This window comes from Pleurodeles waltl, chromosome 4_2, assembly GCF_031143425.1.
Source record: "Pleurodeles waltl isolate 20211129_DDA chromosome 4_2, aPleWal1.hap1.20221129, whole genome shotgun sequence".
Classification (NCBI taxonomy): domain Eukaryota; kingdom Metazoa; phylum Chordata; class Amphibia; order Caudata; family Salamandridae; genus Pleurodeles; species Pleurodeles waltl.
The window spans coordinates 467,174,886-467,198,766 of NC_090443.1; the positions used below are offsets into that span (position 1 = coordinate 467,174,886).

At 44.9% G+C, this 23,881-nt stretch overlaps 1 protein-coding gene across 1 annotated transcript in view; it reads right to left on the minus strand.

Moving 5' to 3' along the window:
- Positions 1 to 23,881, minus strand: part of ANGPTL6 (angiopoietin like 6) — a 185,228-nt gene that overhangs the window by 47,930 nt on the left and 113,417 nt on the right. The window contains exon 4 of the mRNA XM_069231790.1: positions 16,856 to 17,049. Within this exon, the coding sequence (XP_069087891.1) occupies positions 16,856 to 17,049 (194 nt within the window). The remainder of the gene's footprint in view (positions 1 to 16,855; positions 17,050 to 23,881) is intronic.

Here is a 23,881-nt window from a genome sequence, read left to right on the forward strand (position 1 = left end):
TCATACCCTCTCCACGTCCAAATCCAGAGCTCCCCATTCTGGCTTCGTCCAGCACCAGAACTACTTGGCCCCACTCTAAGGAAGAGACTGGGGGAGTGAAGCCGACCATGCTGCCTCCCATCCCCCGGAAGTGGAAGATCGCCACGAAGCGGGGCCCCGGGTTACACTTAGGGCTGCTTCTAACCACTGCCCAGCACCGCGCGGGCCGTCTCCTGCTCCCACAGTCTGACCCGCTATCTCCGATCCTCTCCTGCTGCGGTCCCTACCCCCATGAAAGGTAAGGAGAGACCGCGCACCAAACTTTGGCTCGAGCATTGCAACTAGGCAGACCATACATTTCCTCCTATCGGGTGCCTGGGGGCCCACGACCATCTTCTCACTCGCCCACCATGTTCCTCTGCTGATGGATTAATGTTTTTGGGTTGGCAGTAATACGCAAAATGTTTCCATTTAGCTGCATAGCACTGCGTAGTTGTAGGTTTATGCGATTCCCTTAGAATGTCCATACATCCTGATGGAAGCTGTAGATATCCAAACTCTATGACCTCAGGAGTGAGCATACTGGGATTGGGATGTCTGATTTGAAGCTTGTTTTGAGTCAATAGGTCTGGTCTGTTTTGGGAGCTTGTGATGTGGTACTACAGATCCAATATTCTTGTGTACCAGTGTTGACGTGACCTGCTAGCAATTTCAAGTGGTTTATGTGGTAAGTCTGCTGGATTGAGTCCCATTCTCCCTGTATTGTAAGATTGTCGAGATGGGCTCCCCAACCTGTCATTAATGCATCTGTGGTGATCATGGTGTGTGGCACAGGGTCTTGAAATGGCTGCCCCTTTGATAAGTTGGTGTGATTCCAAAGAGTTGTAAGTCTGGCGGTCCAACAACACTAGATCGTGAAGTTGACCTTGTGCCTGAGACCATTGCTGAGAGAGACACTGTTGCAGGGGTTTTATGTTTAGGCATGCATTGGGCCCTCTTGATATGCAGGATGCCATCATTCTTAAGAGTTTCATGATAAATATTATTGTGTAAATTTGATTATATTGGAGTTGAGATATGAGACTGAGGACCGCTTGAATTCTTTGTGGGTTTGGGTAAGCTAATGCTGACTGAGTGTATTTGCGCTGGCTGAAGGTGAGACTTCTGGTAATTGATTGTGAACCCTAGACTGGGTAGCGTGTTGATTGTGTGTCATGTGTGTCGTTGACAAGTTTGAATGGTACTGGCTTTTATTAAACAGTCATCTAGATAGGCAAAGACGGTATGCACTGTCTTCTGAGGTATGCTGCGACTACTGCTAGGCATTTGGTAAATACTTTTGGTGCTGTTGTTACTCCAAAGGGTGGCACTTTGAACTGGTAGTGCTTGCCTGCTATTACAAACCTTACGTACTTGTGGTGTGCTGGTTGTATAGGAATCTAATGCTGTCATGTAGTCTTGTTTTTGCAACAAAGGGATGACATCCTGAAGAGTGACCATGTGGAAATGCGCGAATATACTGATTGAGAGGTCTGAAATCGAGGATTGGTCTAAGAGTGCCATCCTTTTTTGGTATGAGGAAGTATAGAGTTTTCCTTGTTGATTGATGGGTACTACCTCTGTTGCACCTTTGAGTAAAAGAGGCTCTACCTCTTGTTTCAACAGAACAGTGTGTTCGGGAGAAAGCCTGTGTGAAAGAGGGGAAACCTTAGGTGGAGTGGAGATGAGTTCTAGGCAATAATCATTGTGGATAATTGACAGTACCCATTGATCTGATGTAATTTGATGGTGGGAATATTGCAGTCTTCCTACCACAGGAGATATGTGCTGTGTGGGGATGCAGAGAAAGTCTTTGATGAGGTGGAGGCACCTCTTGTGGCAGTGGATTTGCCCCTAGTTCTGAAATTGTGTCCTCTATAGGAGCCCCTGAAAGATCCCCTGGATAATATTGTTGTCCCTGTTTTTGTTGGGATATAAAGGCCTCTGATATTTGGGGTTTAAAACCTCCTCTGAATTGAGGCTTATGAAAAGTGCCCAGAAAAGATGTTGTGTACAGGGCACCCATGGCCTTTGCTGTATTGGAGTAGTTTTTTAATTTTTCAATTGTAGTATCCACCTCAGGCCTATAATAGCTGCTGTTTATTAAATGGCATATGAAGGACCACTTGCTGTATTTCAGGTTTGAATCCTGAGGACCGCAACCAAGCATGCCTTCTGATCATAACACTAGTATTAATTCCCCTAGCTGCGGTGTCAGCTGTGATGTTAGCTGTGTCTACTGCAGATCTAATCTGATTGTTGCCAATAGCTTGTCCTTCTGCAACTACCTGCTGTGAACTTTCCTGGTGTTTTGTAGTGAGATATTGAAGGAACTCCTGCATTTCGTCCCAATGGGCCCTGTCATACCTGGCTAAAAGAGCTTGGGAGTTGGCAATCCTCCACTGATTTGCAGCTTGAGTTGCTACTCTTTTGCCTGCTGCATCAAATTTGCGGCTTTCTTTATCAGGGGGAGGATCAGGGGGTGGATTGACTATTCACCCTTTTCCTAGCTGCACTGACCACGATGGAATCAGGTGGCAATTGTTGTGATATAAAAGTTGGATCTGATGGTGCAGCTTTATATTTCTTATCCACCCTAGGTGTTAGTAACCTAGCCTTTGCCGGCTCTTTAAAAATGTCACCAGCATGTTTTAATATGCCTGGTAACATCAGCAAACATTGGTACTGCTTACGTGTAGAGGAAAGGGTTTTGAATAGGAAATCATCCTCTATGGGCTCAGAGTGCAGCTGCACATTATGGTATGTGGCTGCACAGGCAACAACCTGATTATAGGATGTGGTGTCTTCAGGTGGAGATGGCCTTGAGGGATCCAAATCAGGGTTGTTACATGGAATTGGATCAGAATCATACATATTCCATGGGTCCATATTATAAGGATTATCATTCATATAATCCCTTTGTGAGTAGACAGGAGATTGTGCAGAAAACTGTGTGGGTAAAGGTGGTGGTGGAGAAGTGAAAAGGAGAGGCAAATGTGGTAGAGAAGGCTGATGCACTGTCTTTGGCTTCTCCTTGTGCTTAAATATTTTCGCCGGTGAAGGGCCAGGTTCTAAACTTTCTTGGAATGACAGTTTCCTATTGATTATAGGAGGAAGAGAGGCAATAATTTTCTCTGTATCATTTTGAATCTGTATTTTCCTCTGCTTATGGTCCATGACCTCAAGAATAGGCCTAATGTCTGTTGACTCCTCTGAGGATGGAACCTGTTTTCTTCCCACAAATGAATGCTCTGAAAGCTTGGTAATAGACTGCTTTAAACGGGCCAAAAATGTGGTTTCTGAAGCAGATGGAAGTTTGGATGTTTTGGCTCCGAGCTGGTATGTAGCCTTTTCGGTTCTGACGTGGAAGCTTCCATCTTACGTCCCGATCCCGAAACAGCCATGGCAGTCTGTTCACTGGAGTGCGTGTTGGCCTTTTTTGACGCCAAACCCAAGGGTTGGTCGACGAGATGTAGTTTTCGAGTCCAACCATGGCCAGCAAGCAGTGGTGGACCCAAGGCATTCTGTGACTTTTTAAACTGTTTTTGGTGATGGGAAGGTGCTGGTGTACTCAAGAACTGTGCCGCAGGAATGACTTGGCTGTCCCCATCTGAGTCACCGTCGGAGTCTGCGATGGAGACTGGAGTTTGTGCCTGATCCTCACCAAAAATGTTGGGCGTTTGTTCTGTCGACTTCTCTAGACATTTTTCTCTATGATCCCGTAAAGTCTACTTGGATCGAAAGGATCGGCATGCCTCACAGGTTTCCTCCCTATGATCTCGGGAGAGGCAGAGGTTACACACCGAGTGTTGTTCGGTGTAGGGGAACTTGGCGTGGCACCGAGGGCAGCATCTAAATGGAGTCTGATCCATGAGCCTGTGACGCAGTAGGCCTGAGAAGGCCCGAGAAGGGTGTGGGTGCCTGAAAGGGCGTTTAATGGATGCCGACACTACAATTGGGTCAAATGTATTAAAAAAACGCATTTGAAAACTATACTGACGTTGAAGGAAAAGATAGAGAAGTTTAGATAGTACCGAACTGAGATCTACCGGAGCGAGAGGGAAAACTCCCGAACCCGTCTGCAGAAAGAAAACAATTGAACAAAGGACTCGATGCCCCTGTGCACTATCACCGAGAGGAGGAGTCACTCGATTTCGTGACTCGAAAAAGCTTCTTCAAAGAAAAACAACCTTTAACACTCAGAGCCCAACACTAGATGGCAGACTATGCAAAACACTATCAACAGCTGTGGTCCAAATTAAACTCACACTTAGAAAAATTAGAACTGCAGTGACAATTCACAATTACAAACTACCTTTTCCAAGCAAATATACAACATGACACAACAGAAACAGCTTTCATACAGTAAGTTTATGGGGCTACAGACCCCTGTACTTACGACAATCGATAATGTATGACGGAACATAACTGACCAGATTACCTACCCTTCCTTATGACCCCCCCACCCTCTCTCCTCTGCCTTGCAGTTCTCTACCAGTCGCAAGGCCCCTCCTTTCTACTGCCTTGTTATTCTTCCCTCATGACAAGTATCACTCTACAATTACATTGTTATCACATATACTCATTAAACCTATTGGGATAATGCAAATACTAATTACCAGTCGGGCACGCTGAAGGGGTGGGGCGGTGCACGGGAATGGGGGAATAAACATTACATTTTAGAAAAAACATTCTTACCTTGATCACTGCCACTGAAACCACCACGTGGCTCCTCCGCTGCAGGTACAGGCTCCCAGCCTGCCCTGCGGCCAATCCCGACGCTGATCAGAGCAGCATCAGGTTGGGCTGGGACTCCCTAGCCAGGGCGCTCCGAGGCAGACTGGTAACCTCTGCATGCTCTCTCCAGCCCGGCAACTGAGTGCCGGGCTAGAGAGAGCCTACTGCACATGAGACGGCCGGCCAAACAGACATGCGCACTCACTGCTCGTCACCCTGTGGCCCCACCCCTTTACAAGAAAACGATAATAAACATAGCTTATTATCCTTTTCTTGTAAAGGATTTCCAGCTGCCGCGGCTGGTGAGAAGGGTGACACTCCTCCACCCTAACGGAGGAGCCGCCCCTGCTAATTACTTACCTAGTGCTATCGGTATACACAACTTTTATACCATCACAATCCATGATTGCTTTTCTTACATTGTTATATTGTAATATTATAATACCAATAAAATTATTTGAAAGGGAAGGCTAAGCCTGTTCACTAATCACAATTGCACATTTATTTGTTTTACTTTGATGTCATGATAACATGTTGTTGGACATACAGCTTTCTTGTTTGCCAAAAAAGGAAAGTGCACACATTGGCTTTCTAACAAATGCCCAAAACTACATGCCCATTGTCAAAAGTATATAGTCTGCAGTATTTTCCTGTTTATACTGTTCTGTTTCACCACTTAGAAAGCGAATATCAATCACTTTTCTTTAAGAGTACCGTTTACCTCTGCTAATGTAGTTTATCTTTATTTCGGTATTTTCTTTATAGAAAAACTGGGAGCAAGAAACTCAAAGTCACCCACTATTACCAAGCACATCCCCAAATACAATTCCATACCCAGTGGCTCTTCCATTGAATGTTTTAAAAAGGGAGACCCAGTGGCTTTGTGTACAAGAACAAGCACTCACAAACTCCTCGAATTATGAGCCTAACGGTGATCACTCTGTAGTCTACTGGGTATTGTATAGCATACATCCTACAAGTAGTACTGACTTTAAAACATATGGGTGTCCAGATTATGTCACATGGCCCTAATGTGGATTTATTATAACATGTTGCATTGATATAAGTTGTGGTTATGTTTGTATTTAGGACACATGCTAGTGGTGTACAGTAACATTTCTTCAGACAGATATTCTTCTAAATTGTTGACAAAATGTTTACATTTGGACAGATACTACCATATTTAACTATAGGAATATAAATAATTAACAGTGTTGTGCAAATGGCAAATTGGAGTAAAAACCTTGAACTGTGAAATTACAAATGTATGTCAAATATTTGCTAAGTGGTAATCAAACTGATGAATTAAGATGGCAATTCGGAAGGTAGGGACAAGTATACAGCAGTGTCTTTACTTCTTCGATAACACACATTTATGAGGTCTGGAGCTTGAGATGCTCCTTTGGAATGCTATGGTGTCCTCCTACTACAGAGCCCTTTCTCCCTTTCTGAAGCCTCCTGATGTTTGTCGATAGGTACTATTCAGCCAAAAGATTGTAGAAAAGGTGTATCTTGATTGTCCACCTAAAGATGGCAAGTTTTGTCACATTTTATATTCAGCTGCAGCGTGTGATTAATAAATCACAATGGGAACATTGAAAGAAAAGGAAAATGTTCCTTACCCAGTAAGCATCTGTTTGTAGTATGTAGTATTTTAGATTCACATGCATTGCATAATCCTGCCATCTAGTGATGGGTCCAGAAGTGTTCAAGTTATTTTTCTTCGAAGAAGTCTTTCGAGTCACGAGGTAAAGTGACTCCTACTCTCTGTGATTATGCACATAGGCATCAACTCCATTGTTAGATTGTTTTACTGCAGGCAGGTGTGAATGTAGTGTAAAGTAAGTGTAAGAGATGTCCATGCAAATGACAATGTAAAGGAACTGCAATGAAAATGTCTTCTGTCTGCCTCAACATACTTTTAAGCATAGGGAGATATTTGTTTGCCTTATGTGTTGCGGGGAGAGTCTGAAAGAGATATGTTGCAGCCCTGCCAATAAGCTCCTGATACATGGTACAGCCAACAGGAGGGGAAGGTCTAGTGGGATATAGGTCAGGATCGGTGTTCCCTTGAGGGTCAATGTCCTATGCCGTCCAAGGATCAGGAAGGGGCGGTGTGGTACCATATGTGTCATTCGCTGTGCCATGCCCACCTATAAATGTGTGGGGACCCGTCAGGTGTGAGGTCTAGAGGATCATCCTAAGAGTGAGGTGAAGGTTGTGAAGGTGGCAGAAAGAGGGATGGAAGTGGTGGTGGTGTTGGTGGAGGAGAGCAGAGTCGTAATACTGGTGGCTTTATTCGACTTCCTCTTTTTGGATGACACCGATAGATCAATGGCTTCCCTAAAGAAAAGCTGGTGGTTTGATGATGGTGGGGTAGGCACCGAAGGTTTAGTGAGGAGGCGTCCTAAAAGATAGGTTCCACTGGAGTGCCAGGGTCAGGTCTCAGAGCCGGTTTGGAAGGTTTTGGAGCCAAGATGGTCTTCTGTTTCTGTGCGGAAGTGGTCAGTGCCGAAAGAGACTGCTTAGATGGTTTTTGCTGAAGTTTCGGTGTTGAGCCCGAAGTAGGGGCATCCAAATCAATTTTACAGTGCCGACCATGGCCTGATGGCAGTGGTGGCCCAGGACCTTTTGTTCAGTGGACACCAAATTGTTTTGGGGGTGAGGAACAGGGGCTTCTGTACTCACAGAATGTTGACCTGGTGAAACATCTTGCATCAATTTCGAGCAAGGCCCTAAGTCCGCTGCGAGAAGCATGTGAATCCAATGAGTGATAGTTTTCTAAGAGTTCAAAAAGCCAGGTGGGATATGAGTTTGAATACAATACTGACAAGGGTAAAGTGAGGCACAAACGGAAAGGAGCCAGAGAAACTGTCTTGACACAGAACATAGACATACACAACTGACCCCGACAGTGGAAAGAAAACAATCTAAAAATGGAGTCAATGCCCATGAGCATTATCACCAAGAGGAGGAGTCACTCTACCTAGTGACTCAAAAGATTTTGTTTTAAGAAAAACAATTTGCACACTACTAGACCCAAAACTAGATTGCAGGAGTATGCAAAGCATGTGTGTCTACAGCCACACATTCTTTTAAAGGTAATAACATGAAATGTACAGAAATATCTAGCAATCTACATGGGATGTGCAAAGCAATATATTTAAAAAGGTGCCTAGTAGGGAGGTAGATAACTTTCCAGTCACTTGGTATTCCTCATTCTGCTTTTTTGTTGGGTAGAAACAGGGCCTTTTTGTGCTACTTTGTTTCATTATTTATACCATCCTGTCCCCTCATTAAATAGCTTTTGTTGCTACCACAGTCTCTTCTTTTCCACCCCATGACAAGCAGATAATATGAGCCCCGTTTTATTATAATGGATGCGGGCAGCATATGTTAAGTGGCAGAAATAGATCTGCAAATAATTGGCAGTATAAGTTCAATGTTGTGGGCTCAACAACAGAACACTTATTAACAGGGAGAACTGTGAAATATGAGCAGAGTTAGAGTATAAAATTGACTAAGAGCTTTCTGTTCCGTGGAATGCACATAGTGATAGAATATATATTATCAGAGTTCTTTGTAATGTATTCAGAGATGGAACATGTATTAGCAGGGAATTCTGGGTCATTGATTCACCTACAGAACGAGATCCCCAGGAAGTTCTATGGCTAGGGATCAGCAATTGAACAATCGTAAGCAAGTAGGTCTTTGTCATGAGATCAGCAAAGGTTCATATATCAGGAAACTATACTGATTGTTGAGAGCTGACCTGAACCAGTCTACTCAACAGATTGAAAGGGAGATGCTGGAGGAAGAAGGTTTGGGTCCACTTAACTTAGAATCTTATTGCCTGGCGTTTCAACTACAATACGTGGCAGACTGAGGAGTGCATGCACACTTACAAGTTATTTCTGGAGGGAATTCATGGCAGTAGGGCACTGGAAGAAGGACTTTAAAATGTTGTCATGTGTGATGACTGACCATACTTGAGATAATTCATGAGAAATCTTTGGAAGGGTTACAAGCAAAGAAACAGGGTGCTGAGCAGTTCGCTGAATAATCACTGTTGCATGATTTGCCTTGTTTCTGGAACTCAGTTGGCGATATGGATGTTACGAAGTTGAAAAGCAGGAACTTGATGTCGGCTGGAAACTTACTAAACAGTTTGATACGCTGCCTAAGGTTATGAAATGCAGCTAGAAATACACAAGTTCTTTTGGGGATAAACTGATGGAGACTGATACTTTGAGAGTATGCTGAGATTAGTGAGTGGTGAAAAGGAACATATTACCTACCCAGTAAACCTCTGTTCATGGAATGCAGTGCTGTAGATTCACATGTTTAGCTTAATCCTGACATCTGCTGTTGGGCTCCAATGTATGCAAGTTGTTTTTCATCAAAAAAAAGTATTTCGTGTCATGAGGTATAGTGACTTCTTCTCTTGCTGGTAATGCACATGGTCATCAAGTCCATTGTTAGATTGTTTTCCTGAAAGGCAGGTGAGCAAGGAATGTGAAGTATAGTGTAGGATAATACAATGTCCATGCTGAAAGGATCAGTGATAACTTATAAAAGTAACTGCAACAAACACAGGTGTCCGGGGAGGAGGATGGGTGCATGTGCATCCACAGCTCTACATGCCACTTTCAGATATTTACTGGGTAAGTAACATTTTCTATTCAAGACATGTGTGGTTGAAGTTGCACATGCTTAGCATAGACTGAAAAGCAGTCATCCTTTATAAGAGGTGGCTAGCCTGTGGGGGCTGCAGTTGTTTGGAATAAAGTACAAAGAATTGCCTGGCCAAAACTGGCTTCTTAATGTTTTGTAAATGTATGTGGTGTAGACAAAGTAGCTGCTTTGCATGATGCAGCCATAGGTATATTTCCTAGGAAGGCTGTAGAGGCTTTTTTTTTGCTAGTGGTGTGAGCTCTAGGAGGGATAGATAAAGGTCTTTTAACTTTGATGTAGCATGTTTGGATGCATTTGACAATCCAATGTGCAGTTCCTGATTTATAAATGGCTCTTCCTTTGTTTGGTTTAGAGAAAGCAACAAAGAAGGTTGTGTCTTTCTAAAATATTTTGGTTCTATCAATATAATACATGAAGGCTCATTTGACATCTAAGTTGTGCAGAGTCTTTCCTGCAAATTAGTCAGGTTGTGGAAATAATACTGGTAATTCAGTAGATTGATTGATTAATGTGGATATGGAGATGTCTCTGCCTGAGCTTCCAGCGTCTCTCGACTGTGGGATCTTGTAAATGTGCTCCTCAACCCATGAGAGCGCAGCTGTTATGGTTTTCTTTCCAACTGGGTCTAGGAACAGCCGTCCTTTGAGGAGATTGTTGGTGGTCCACCATTGCAGAGTGGCAAGCTTGATGGGCTACCAACACTAGATCTTCCAATTGATTCTCCTCTTGACTCATTTGGTGGGCTAAGCACTCCTGCAAAAGACACATGTTATGTCTGGCATGAGGTACTATGGCTATGCATGAAGCCATCATACTGAGGACACGCATGACTGTCCTCACTGTTACATGCTGGTGAGGCTGCAACTATGGAATGAGCACTTGGAAGGATTGAAACCAGGCAGAACTGGGGTAACCTGTCCCCCACTGTGAATCTTGGATGGCTCCCAGATAGGGTTCATTTAAAGTGGTTGGAGGTGGGATTTGATTGCATTGATGGCAAAGTCTAATTGATTAAATATATTTATAGTGGCTTGAGTGTGCTGAAAGCATTGTTGACGAGTTGCACTCTTGATGAGCCAACCGTCTAAATATGGAAAAAGGTATATGTTTTGTCTGTGCCAGTGAGCTGCTACTACTGCGAGACACTTAGTGAGAATCCTGGGAGCAGGGTGACCCCAAATGGGAGCACCTGCAATTGGAAATTGTTGTTATTTATTGTGATCCTGAGGTATCTTCGATGCGGCTGGTGAATAGGAAAGTGGAAATAGGCATCCTTCAGATCAAGTGCTGCCAGGAAGTTGCCTTGCTGTAGTAAGGGGATGACATCTTGAAGAGCAACCATGTGAAAGTGCTCTCAAAGAATGTACTGGTTTTGAGGTCCAAGATTGGCCGTAAGGACCTGTACTTTTTGAGTATAACAAAGTAGACTGAACAAACCTCTCTGCCTTGTTGGTGTATAGGCAGTGGTTCTATGGCACCTTTTATGAGAAATGCCTGAACTTTCCATTGAGCAACTGTTGATGGTCTGTTGAGAGTCTGTGGTTGTGAGGTGGGACGTGTGGAGGTATGGAAGTGAGCTTCAGACAATAACTATGTTGAATAATATCCAATTCCCACTGGTGTGGAGTGATGTTCCGCTAGGTGGCAAACAACCTTTGTAGTCGACACCCGACAGGTGTGGTGTGGTAGGGAGAATGGTTGGTAAGTCACTGCTTAGTGGAGGTGATAGTGTTTGGTGAAACCACCTTTGCCTTTACCTCTGAAAGTGTTGTTCTCATAAGATCCCCTGTAATATCTCGTGGGTGAAATTGTGTGCAGCTGGGGGACATTAATATGATGTAGAGGGATCTGTGGGGGTGGATTTTGTTGCTCCACAATAGGGAGAGCTGCGAAAAGAGCCACACTTCAGTGATGTTTGAAATGCGCCCATATCTTTCGCCGGCTCGTTGTTCCTTTCTACTTTCTCTAGCAGACAGTCTACTTGAGGCTCAAAGAGATGTTACCCATCAAAAAGAAGTGCAAGGATATGTTGTTGCACCTCAGTTTTGAAGCTTGAAACCCTACGCCATGTGTGAAATCTGAATAGCATGCTTGAATTAATGCCCCTTGCGGCTCTGTTGGCTGCCTCAGGGGTACAGTCAATTGAGGTGCTACCAATTCATTCACCCTCGAAGGTGACCTCATATGCCCTCTTTTTATGTTTGCCTGGGAGATGTTGGAGGAGCCCCTCCATCTTGTCCCATTGAGCCCTGTCATAATGGGAAACTAGACCAAAGGAGTTGTCAATCCTTGATTGGTTGGCAGATGGAGCAGCCATCCTCCTCCCGCAGCATCTATCTTTTTTACTTTCTTTATCTGGTGGAGGCCTCCCACCTTGATGTCTGTGAGTTTGCTCTTTTCCTTAATGTGGTCACCACCTGAGAGTCAGGAGGGAGTTGGCATCTAGTGTATGTAAAGTCAGATGGGGAATGTTTATATTTCTTTTCATTCCTTGGAGTAATGACACATGCTTTAACGGGGTCTTTAAAGATGTCAAGTGTGTGTCTCAGCATGCCTTTAAGCATTGGCAGATCCTGTGCTGAATGTTGACTAGAGGAGAGGGTCTCAAATAAAAAAAATCATACTCTATGGAGCTGACCCCCATGTTATGTAACTGCTGTACCTATGATTTTTCGGTGGGTAGTAGTATTGTCTGCTAGAGACGGTTTGCAGGGTAAAGATTGAGGTCCATGTCTGTAGATGGGTCTGTGTCATAAGTATCCCATGGGTCATCTTGCAGTGGAATACAGTCCTGGTGATAGACCTCTTTGGTGAATATGTTGCTGGTAAAGGAGGAAAGGGTGATGCAACAGGTGGTTGTGTGGTGGTATGCACAGGTAAGTGCATAGGACTAGTTTCCTTGTCAGCTCTTTTTCTTTGCTTTGGTGGTGTAGTTGGTGGCCCAAAGCTTCCTTAAAACTGAGGCCCATATTTATACTTTTTGAGGCAAATCAGTGCCAAGGCAGATTTGCGTCAAAAAGTTTACCGCCGACTAACGCCATTCCAACGCGCCAGCAAGGGCGCCTTATTTATGGAATGACGTTAGCCGGCGCTGCGGCCTGGTTTGCATCAAAATAAATTACTCAAACCAGGCCGCTGAGGCGAAGGGAAGACTGGGGGTTGTGCGCCAAAGAATGGTGCAAGTCAGGTTAGAGTAAAAAATATTAGCTCCAACCTGACTTGCGCCATTTTTTGACACACAACCCCCATGGAAATGACTCCTGTCTTAGCAAAGAAAAGAGTCATGCCCCCCTGCCCAATGGCCATGCCCAGGGGACTTGTGTCCCCTGGGCATGGCCATTGGGCATAGTGGCATGTATGGGGGCCCAGGTTAGGCCGCCCATGCCACTCTAAAAAAAAGAAAAAGAAAGAAAATACACTTACCTGCTCTCACCATGAATGGGTTCCCCCATCCATGGGTGGGCTAGGGTGGCAGAGGGAGTCCCTGGGTGCAGGGAAGAGCACCTGTGGACTGCTTCCATGGTCTCCCACCATGGAAAAGAGCCCACAGGTCCCTTAATGCCTGCCCTGACCCAGGCGTTAATTTTTTACGCAAATCGGGATTTATGTCATTTTCCGGCTCCGCCTGCCAGCCGTGTGCCATTTTTGCCCGGTAGGACAAATATGGCACACAGGTGTTTAAGTAATTTTTTAGACGGGAAAACCTACCTTGCATGTCATTAACGCAAGGCGGTTTCACCCATCCAGAAAATGACGCACACTGAGAAATTTTCATGTTAGCGGGGTCTAACGCCAACGTATAAATATGGTCTTAGTTTTGCACCAAATTTGCATAAAACAAATTATGCAAATCCGGCGCAAGCAGAGTATAAATATGCCCCTGAGTCTCTTTGCTGATTGTGCCGCAGCAGTGTTTTTGGCACCAATCTTGTCCTCATTCATCCATTGGAACACAGGTTCTACTGACTGTGGATCAACCGCATGCTTTCCGAAGAGGTTTGATTTAAGCTCTGATGCAGCCTTTGATGCTGAGGCTTTCGATGCTGATCCTTTCGAAGCTGAGGGTTTCAGTGCCAAGGATCTTGAGTCTGAGGTATATTTCGGCACTGAGGTGGAGTGGTGTTTTGCCAAAGATCCAGATGTTTGGCTCGACTCAGATGACGTGGAATTCAGTTTGAGAATGGGTGTATTCTGCTGTTTCTTCGGCACCCAGTTCAGGCTGGATGTTTCCGATACAGCTGCTCTGTGCCGACCATGGCCTGAGGGCAGTGGTAGCCCAAGTAAAGATTTTGGTCGGTCCACACCCTTTCGGATGGCTTGCTGTAGTTGGGGCCAGGGTGGAGGAGGGAATGTACTCACAGGTTGTCCCAGCGCGATGTTGTTCATCTCAAGTTTTGGAGCCGAGTTGTATATGGGTGAAAAGGAGCCCTTTTCTGCTGCTGACACCTGGGCTTGGGCAGCCTCTTGATGGTCTTTGTTTCCAAAGAGGTCCGGTGTGTGCTCGGCCCTGTGCGGGACATCTCAAGTCGTCGAGTCGATTGATACCGCAGCGTCTTCTTGGACCAAAAGGTCTGGCGGGCTTTGCAGGTAGTTACCTGGTGGTCCAGAGAGCGGCACAAGTTACACACCTGATGGGAGATTGGTGCATGGATACTTGGCATGGCATTGAGGGCAGAAACAGAATGGTGTTAGTTCCATCACCAGTTGGACATGTTGTGGAAGGAATGTTGAAGACAAAGTCTGTCCTGTATGGGCACCGGAGCCACGGTCCACTTGCGCCATTCCGACTAGGTCAACGCCGATGCACGAACAAGGGGAAGAGCGACGATCGAAAGACGATCGAAAACAATACTAATTGTAAAGTTTAGAAAAAAGAACGACAATGGTATGGAACCCGAGCAGAGGAGCAAATGTCTGAACCTCACAGCAGAAGAAAACAACCTAACAATGGACACAATGACCATGCGCATTACCAGCAAGAGGAGGAGTCACTATACCTTGTGACAAAATACTTTTTTCAAAGAAAAACAACCTGCACACATTTGAGCCCAACACTAGATGGCAGGGTTATGCTAAGCATGTGTATCAACAGCCACACATGCCGCAAACATATAATTCCATCCTCCACAGAACATTGTTTCCGGTCACTGTGAAGACCAAACTGAGGATTAAAGGTAAGCATAAAGAGGGCTTTGTGACTTTGATTTGGAATTTAGTGCTAGATAATGGGACAAGATATATCCTCATGAAAAGGTATCCGCAAAGGCAAGATTCATAAGTGCAATTTAATGTTTTATATTGATCATACATAAAGACCAGTCTAGCTGCGCAAAATTGAAGATGAGGTGATATAAGCATCTTAAACGCATACAGAAATAAGCCAATATTATTCATGTGTTATTGAACTACTGCAGGATTGCAAAATACTGTATGAAAGTGCTTGATAGAATTAATGACAGTGTTGGTTTCTGCGTCCTAAAAACATCAAGTGCTTGGTGCTGGTCTCAAATCAAAATACTAAATAAGGTGTAAAACTTGCACTGGGGATCTTATTGCTGGCAAAATGGGGTATTGCCATTGCACAGAAGGGGAGAGAAAGGATATAACTAATGGAGAAATGGCTGTCAAAGTCAGAAGATGTACACATGTGCAAAACGAGAACTGATGACATTATAAGATGATGGAAGCTACATGTACATGCACTTCTGTTTTCACCAGACATGCCGACCACCCTGAGAAGCTGAGGGGCATATTTCTCAAGGTTTTGCATCAGGCAAGGGGATGCAAGGGCAACATAAAACCTAAATGAGGTTTATCAAGCCATGCAATACCACCTTGCATGGCCCTCAATGGCTTGATAAATCTAGAGTAATCCAAGGCAGTGCAAATCACTGCTTTGTGTTACTCTGCTGCATGGAGGCGTGCCCTGGGTGGAGACTGGGTGCTCTCATACATCCACTCATGGATTCTGACACATTCCCAGAATTCCCAACATTGGTAAACCTGGTAATCCATCAGAACTGTACCCCTCCCCACTACAGGTGCAATGAGGATAAACATGTTTATTTCTACTCGTTGTTTCCTCTTTCTAAGTGTCCCTTCCTGCACAAAAACAATCCGGCCTGTAACACAGGTACTCTTACAACATGACGCAAGGGTGCCTACATTTGTGCTAGGCAGCCAAAAGTGTGTCAGCGCTATCAAAGGACAGGAATGCACTGTATTAGGTTAAATATAGTGCATCCCTGCCCTTTCAAGCAGCAAGGTGGCTTGCTGCAGTGCGCTTCATGAAGTTTTGATAAATGTGGACCTGACTATATGTTGCAAGAATCCATGTATATCAGTGACTGTGTGTTTACCAGATAAACAGTTCTAGTGAATGGAATACTACATGTCCTATAAAGATAAATATCAGTGTTGTGATCTATCACAGATTATAATCTTGACATTAGCAAACCATTGGTAGCTGTAGTATCTCGGCCATGAGCCAATGATATGTTTATGTTTATGTTTACTTATAGTTAAAAAAATAAAATAAAGGCACTTCTAAAAAAAATGTTTCTCAGATCTACAGGAAGCTTTGTGAAATTAATGATGGGACATACATGAAAACATTGGAGTGGTGTCACAGATCTACAGGAAGCTTTGTGAAATTAATGATGGGACATACATGAAAACATTGGAGTGGTCAGATCCCTTTTGATGACAATGGAATGACTCGTAGCCCATAATGACTGGTACAAACATTCTGCTCTAACATTCCAATGTTTGTCTTTTTGATACTCCTTTTTTAGTTTATAAGATTCTACCTCCAGTATTTTGGAATGTTCTAATAGCCTTGTAGCTGTCGCCCTCGTTGTAGGCCCCAGATGTGGGCTTGTGGTCTTCAACAATTATTATTGCCCTTGGCAGGGGGCTGTAATGCTTAATTAGAACATTGGAATATTGAGAGCTCAATTGATGAAATTGGAGTGGTTCAGGACCAATAATTGTTCGCTCAGTGGGTGAAATGCTCTATTGGCATAACAGCCCTTCTGCTTTTGTCTAAACCAATTATTAAAGGTTCTCCTCCTCTCCTATAACTCGGGCTCAGAGCCTTTAACAGCCAGCGGCATGCTATAGTGCTATTCTAGCAGGGAATCTGTGGCCTGGGAGCAGCAATACAATGTAATTGTTAGTGAGAGTTTGATGGCATGAACTCATTGAGAGGATACATCAAGCTCTTATTAGGAAGATCTCTGCATGTGGAAAGCATTTCTCTGGTATGGGACCAATGATTTATTATCTGCTGCCACTGGGAACTCTTTCTTGTAGCATCAGAGGTACCCTTCTTTGGTAAAGCTCTCTCCAGTTTGGCAGGTATGAAGATGCCACTTTTGTGCCACAGACTTGCTCCATATCTCACCTTGTAGTTCTGCCACGTGGTGAAAAAGTTGACTGAGCCATCCTGCCGCCGCTGGACCACAGTCCATCCACCCTTGTCATACTGCTGATCACACCAGACCTGCATCATTTGATTGACATTCAGAGGCTTTAGGATGAAGATGCCACTGGTGGCCTGGCCGCCTTCAAGGGCTTCTGCACAGTCTTTCCAAGGACCTGTTGTCGAGGAGAGGCAAAAGCACTGGTTACATGGAAGAGGATTTCAAATTAGTGGCTTAGGAATTAAAAGCAGGGCCCAACCTAAGCAAAATGCAGACCAACACACAATTCCCAAAGTATGCATTTTGTTGTTCAATGTTTAACCTTTGTCTATCTACTGCTTTTTCTGCCAACTTCTTATTAAATTAATTTTACTTTTATATCTGTGATCACTGCTCAACTGCAGTTCTTTTTGCTGAGGCACCCTGGGTGCCTCTTACCTCATACATGTTTGTATTGAAGTCTTACGTTCCTTATTTGTTTCGAAGCAAAAATACTATAGTAGCTTAGTGTCTGTCACTATTTTCAATCATCAAATTTGTGATAGTTTGTCAGGCATTGATATTTCCATCATAACTTGCATCCAGTCGTGGCTCACACTTAACAGAAGGGACGGGGGAGGTGCGCAGGGGTAAGATAATTATTATTATTTTTTTTTTAAAACACATACCTACTCCACCGCGTGCCACTCCATCTGCTCTGCTCCATCTCCTCATGGCTGCAGGCACAGGCTCCCAGCCTGCCCTGCGGCCAATCCTGACGCTGCTCAAAGCAGCATCAGGATTGGCTGGAAGGGCGCTCCTAGGCATACTGGAAGCCTGTGCGGGCTTTCTCCAGCCCACCAACTGTGTTGCTGGGCTGGAGAGAGCCCTGTGTGCATGTATGTTTGGCGGCCCGAGATGGCCAGCCAAACACACACGTGCTCTGAGAGGGAGGGCTGTGCACTTCCCCTCAGTGCACGTCACCCCCGTGTCCCCGCCCCTTTCCCCAAAACACTATCATAAACACAGTTTATGATCGTGTTTTGGGAAAAGGTGTGCAGCTGGCGCTGCTGGTTGCAGGGCGACGCTCCTCCACCCCTATGGAGGAGACGCCGCTGCTTGCATCTGATTTTCTTGAGTAGAGTTCTATGCTGCCTCATTATGCACATTCACGAACATTTTGTAAAACTGTGCAGCACGTAATTCAATATGTTCTGTAAGTTTATAACGGTAATAATGCTTAGTTTGGTGTATGATTGTTTTTGCAGCACAAACCTGCCTTGGAGTAACATGCAACGATGTCTAGTCATCAGGCTCAGAATAGCATGCTGTTCATCTGGACTAAAACATATAGCGACATAGTCAATATGACTCATGGCCTAAACCCGAAGTCCACAACGCACAAAATAGCCACCATTTTCAGATTCTATTCCTGCCATTGAATTTGGAAACAAATGCACAGTGATAAATACAATATATAATAAAACAACAAACTTACTGATAAAGGTAAGTAACTTGTAAGGAAATGCCTCCTTGGCATGGTTGCCCCCTGACTTTTTGCCTTTGCTGATGCTATGTTTACAATTGAAAGTGTGCTGAGGCCTGCTAACCAGGCCCCAGCACCAGTGTTCTTTCCCCTAACCTGTACTTTTGTATCCACAATTGGCAGACCCTGGCATCCAGATAAGTCCCTTGTAACTGGTACTTCTAGTACCAAGGGCCCTGATGCCAAGGAAGGTCTCTAAGGGCTGCAGCATGTCTTATGCCACCCTGGAGACCTCTCACTCAGCACAGACACACTGCTTGCCAGCTTGTGTGTGCTAGTGAGGACAAAACGAGTAAGTCGCATGGCACTCCCCTCAGGGTGCCATGCCAGCCTCTCACTGCCTATGCAGTATAGGTAAGACACCCCTCTAGCAGGCCTTACAGCCCTAAGGCAGGGTGCACTATACCATAGGTGAGGGTACCAGTGCATGAGCACTGTACCCCTACAGTGTCTAAGCAAAACCTTAGACATTGTAAGTGCAGGGTAGCCATAAGAGTATATGGTCTGGGAGTCTGTTTTACACGAACTCCACAGCACCATAATGGCTACACTGAAAACTGGGAAGTTTGGTATCAAACTTCTCAGCACAATAAATGCACACTGATGCCAGTGTACATTTTATTGCAAAATACACCCCAGAGGGCACCTTAGAGGTGCCCCCTGAAACTTAACCGACTATCTGTGCAGGCTGACTAGTTCCAGCAGCCTGCCACACTAGAGACATGTTGCTGGCCCCATGGGGAGAGTGCCTTTGTCACTCTGAGGCCAGTAACAAAGCCTGCACTGGGTGGAGATGCTAACACCTCCCCCAGGCAGGAGCTGTAACACCTGGCGGTGAGCCTCAAAGGCTCACCCCTTTGTCACAGCACCGCAGGACACTCCAGCTAGTGGAGTTGCCCGCCCCCTCCGGCCCCGGCCCCCACTTTTGGCAGCAAGGCCGGAGAAAATAATGAGAATAACAAGGAGGAGTCACTGGCCAGTCAGGACAGCCCCTAAGGTGTCCTGAGCTGAGGTGACTCTAACTTTTAGAAATCCTCCATCTTGCAGATGGAGGATTCCCCCAATAGGGTTAGGATTGTGACCCCCTCCCCTTGGGAGGAGACACAAAGAGGGTGTACCCACCCTCAGGGCTAGTAGCCATTGGCTACTAACCCCCCAGACCTAAACACGCCCTTAAATTTAGTATTTAAGGGCTACCCTGAACCCTAGAAAATTAGATTCCTGCAACAACAAGAAGAAGGACTGCCTAGCTGAAAACCCCTGCAGAGGAAGACCAGAAGACAACAACTGCCTTGGCTCCAGAAACTCACCGGCCTGTCTCCTGCCTTCCAAAGAACTCTGCTCCAGCGACGCCTTCCAAAGGGACCAGCGACCTCTGAATCCTCTGAGGACTGCCCTGCTTCGACGACGACAAGAAACTCCCGAGGACAGCGGACCTGCTCCAAAAAGACTGCAACTTTAGCCAAAGAAGCAGCTTTAAAGAACCCTGCAATCTCCCCGCAAGAAGCGTGAGACTTGCAACACTGCACCCGGCGACCCCGACTCGGCGGGTGGAGAACCAACACCTCAGGGAGGACCCCCGGACTACTCTACGACTGTGAGTACCAAAACCTGTCCCCCCTGAGCCCCCACAGCGCCGCCTGCAGAGGGAATCCCGAGGCTTCCCCTGACCGCGACTCTCTGAAACCTAAGTCCCGATGCCTGGAAAAGACCCTGCACCCGCAGCCCCCAGGACCTGAAGGACCGGACTTTCACTGCAGAAGTGACCCCCAGGAGTCCCTCTCCCTTGCCCAAGTGGAGGTTTCCCCGAGGAAGCCCCCCCTTGCCTGCCTGCAGCGCTGAAGAGATCCCTTGATCTCTCATTGACTTCCATTGCGAACCCGACGCTTGTTCTAACACTGCACCCGGCCGCCCCCGCGCCGCTGAGGGTGAAATTTCTGTGTGGGCTTGTGTCCCCCCCGGTGCCCTACAAAACCCCCCTGGTCTGCCCTCCGAAGACGCGGGTACTTACCTGCTGGCAGACTGGAACCGGGGCACCCCCTTCTCTCCATTGAAGCCTATGCGTTTTGGGCACCACTTTGAACTCTGCACCTGACCGGCCCTGAGCTGCTGGTGTGGTAACTTTGGGGTTGCTCTGAACCCCCAACGGTGGGCTACCTTGGACCAAGAACTGAACCCTGTAAGTGTCTTACTTACCTGGTAAAACTAACAAAAACTTACCTCCCCCAGGAACTGTGAAAATTGCAGTGTCCACTTTTAAAGTAGCTATTTGTGAATAACTTGAAAAGTATACATGCAATTGAAATGATTCAAAGTTCCTAATGTACTTACCTGCAATACCTTTCAAACAAGATATTACATGTTAAATTTGAACCTGTGGTTCTTAAAATAAACTAAGAAAAGATATTTTTCTATAACAAAACCTATTGGCTGGATTTGTCTCTGAGTGTGTGTACCTCATTTATTGTCTATGTGTATGTACAACAAATGCTTAACACTACTCCTTGGATAAGCCTACTGCTCGACCACACTACCACAAAATAGAGCATTAGTATTATCTATTTTTACCACTATTTTACCTCTAAGGGGAACCCTTGGACTCTGTGCATGCTATTCCTTACTTTGAAATAGCACATACAGAGCCAACTTCCTACATAACTTTTTCCTGAAGGCTACAACAGATAAACGCATGGAATGCAAGCACATTAAAACTAGACAAGATATGAAAGGCATTAAAAACTGTGAATATTGGATCAACTTCTTTGTTTATTAATCACAAGACTTTCCTTCTGTCTACGATAATCGTAGTTGGTCGACCCACTTGGCATCTAGTTGACTGCATTCTTTTCAAGTATGCTATGTAACCGAAAATTCCGACAAACATATTTCCAAAAAAAGAAAGAAATGAAAGGCTGTCTTTGTTCAGGGGTCATTAGTTGTAAAGTAGTCCATCAGAAGTACAATGCAAGTACTGAAGAGGAGTCAGAAGGATACAACCAAACAGAAAAAAGCATTAGGTGAGAGTTGATTACTTCACTGGACTGAGCCAAGAGGCGAATGACAATATCTTCAGACAGTCTTAAAATGCAGAGCCTAAACCCATTTTGTGTATACTTGAAGCAATAGATCTGTTGTGTCCTTTCACTGTGAAAATCCAGACCTAAAAATTGATGTTTGTTCCTGCCTGCCCCGATAAGTGGTCAGTTCTAGTGTTATGTGTATCTTACAGGAAGTTTTACAAAAATGTCATGTTGATATTGGATGGATAAATTACCTTCGATTGCCATCACTTTTATTGCAGCAGTACTTCGGGTATGAATTATTATTAGAGGAACCTGATGTTCAAAGGTCTTTTTGCACCATTCGCTGCAGATTATAAGGATGGAGTATGTGAAGGTTCGGTATTTTACCACATTGTGAACCAAGCCTCTATGCTGCTCTTTATGTGATTCCTGTGATCTTCCCGGAATCTGCAAAAGATGAAGCATGGGATTTGCTGTTCCTCATTTAATAGTACAGAGAATAGCTTCGCTGCAGATATAAGAGGAAATACTGAATGTTACAAACTGCTTATTTTGAGGCTTAGTCAGATGTGACGAATCTGGCAAAGTACTGGAGTTAGCCTCATAATCTTTGGGGGCTGGATTTACCACTGGTCACCCTCACCTATATTACAAGCAGTGCTTTAAATGGGCCGGTACTCACCGGTACTGAGTACCGGCACTTTTTTTTTTTTTCCTCCCAAGAGTACCGGAACTTCTCCGTTACAAAGGAGAGTACCGGTACTCACTGTAACAGGCCCGCATTTAAAGGGACAAATAGTCATCATGTGAGAATGCACCACATTTCTACAATGCGGCGCATGCTCTCATGATGGCCATTTCACACTGTCACGGCAGAGCAGCGTGTGACGTCACTCACCAGGTAGCTGTGTGGGGGGAAGAAAAGAAAGCCCTTTAAAAAGCGCAATTTGCGCTGGCTTTCACTTTCTTCTTTGCCAGCACAAGCACAGCAGACGGAAAAAGCCATCATCAGACAAGGGGCAGAGGAGAGCAGCTGCAAGCAGGTTTGCTGCCAGATTGAGGACCCAGCCAGGAGTCATCAAGCAGGACAGGAATCTGTGTGATTATCGAGCGACATCGAGTTTCAGCAACTGGACCCTCGTGCCATCCAGAAACAGATTGCTGCAATGAAAATTCTTGAGGTCTTTTAATGTTTGTCAGTAGCCTGCCCCAAGCCCCGCCCCAAGCCCCGCCTCTAGCCCCACCTCCTTGCCACACCCCCAACCAAAGCTCAAAATGATGAGTACCTGCACTTTTTTTTTTTCCATTTAAAGCACTGATTACAAGGCACTGTTGGTACCACCTGATCGGCCCTCCTCAGGTCAAACCTTAAACTTGGATACCCTGCAGTATGCTCGGGAAACCAGATCACATTGTATTCCATCATTTACTAATGGGGTTTTCTGGATGAACAGATTGGCAGGGAATGCCAGCCTCTTGCCTCTTCTGGGAGAAGGTGGAATACCTGTCATATTTTATATGTTAGTAAAAGGCACTCAAGTTACTGTATAATAGAGCATGACTGGGAGACATGCTGGAACAACACTTGCTCACCCATTCCCCTTAACTGTGTTATTATAAATCGAAGAGTGCTTCACTGTGTAACATTTTCTGAATAAAGCTCTGAAATGATTGATAACCTTCTGCTACCATAATCTACTACTCTTTAGCTTTTTTGAGTGATTTATGGTTTTCAACAATTTTTTGCGTAAGCCTCTAAGTATTTATTGAGTTTGTACTAGCCTGTCTTGCCTTCCTGAACTCTTATATTTTGCTGGACTGGAAACGGTGACACAGGGACATGTGCATATGTGCCCCATTTTATACAGCAAGGACAAGTGTGGAAGACAAGATTAGAAGTTAGGTCTTCTAGATGCACCATTCACCGCTTTAAATACTAGGCCGTATCTGTTCCCCAAGTTGTGATGCTGTAATTGTAGAAATGCTTCTCAGAATATGACCAAGGTGTAACAACCCTTTTTTTAGATGGCGCCATCTCAAAATAATTGCCTATTGGTGTTAAAATCTATTTAATCTGCATCATTTCTGTCCTATTACCCCTTTTCTCCCCCTACCCTGCTACAAGACTATAGCTATTTGGCAGATCAGGTGTGTGCTACCCATTTCAGTTACATTTTAAAGGACACTTATGGTTCATGAACAATTTTTGTACCTCTACTGCCCATCAATTCAACCCCACAAAACTCCATTCATTGCCCACCAGCGGAGGATTTGGAGTGTATGGTAGACTGTACATGTATATGAGGCTCACTTATCTTTGAGAACTGCACACACCAAGCCTATCCACCCATCGCATCAGCCAGAGAGTTTTAGCCACTTCGTAGGTTTACGGTGAAAGACAAATCATATGTGCCCAAATAGTCCACAGGATAGCAATGGCGGCCACCACAATGCATATT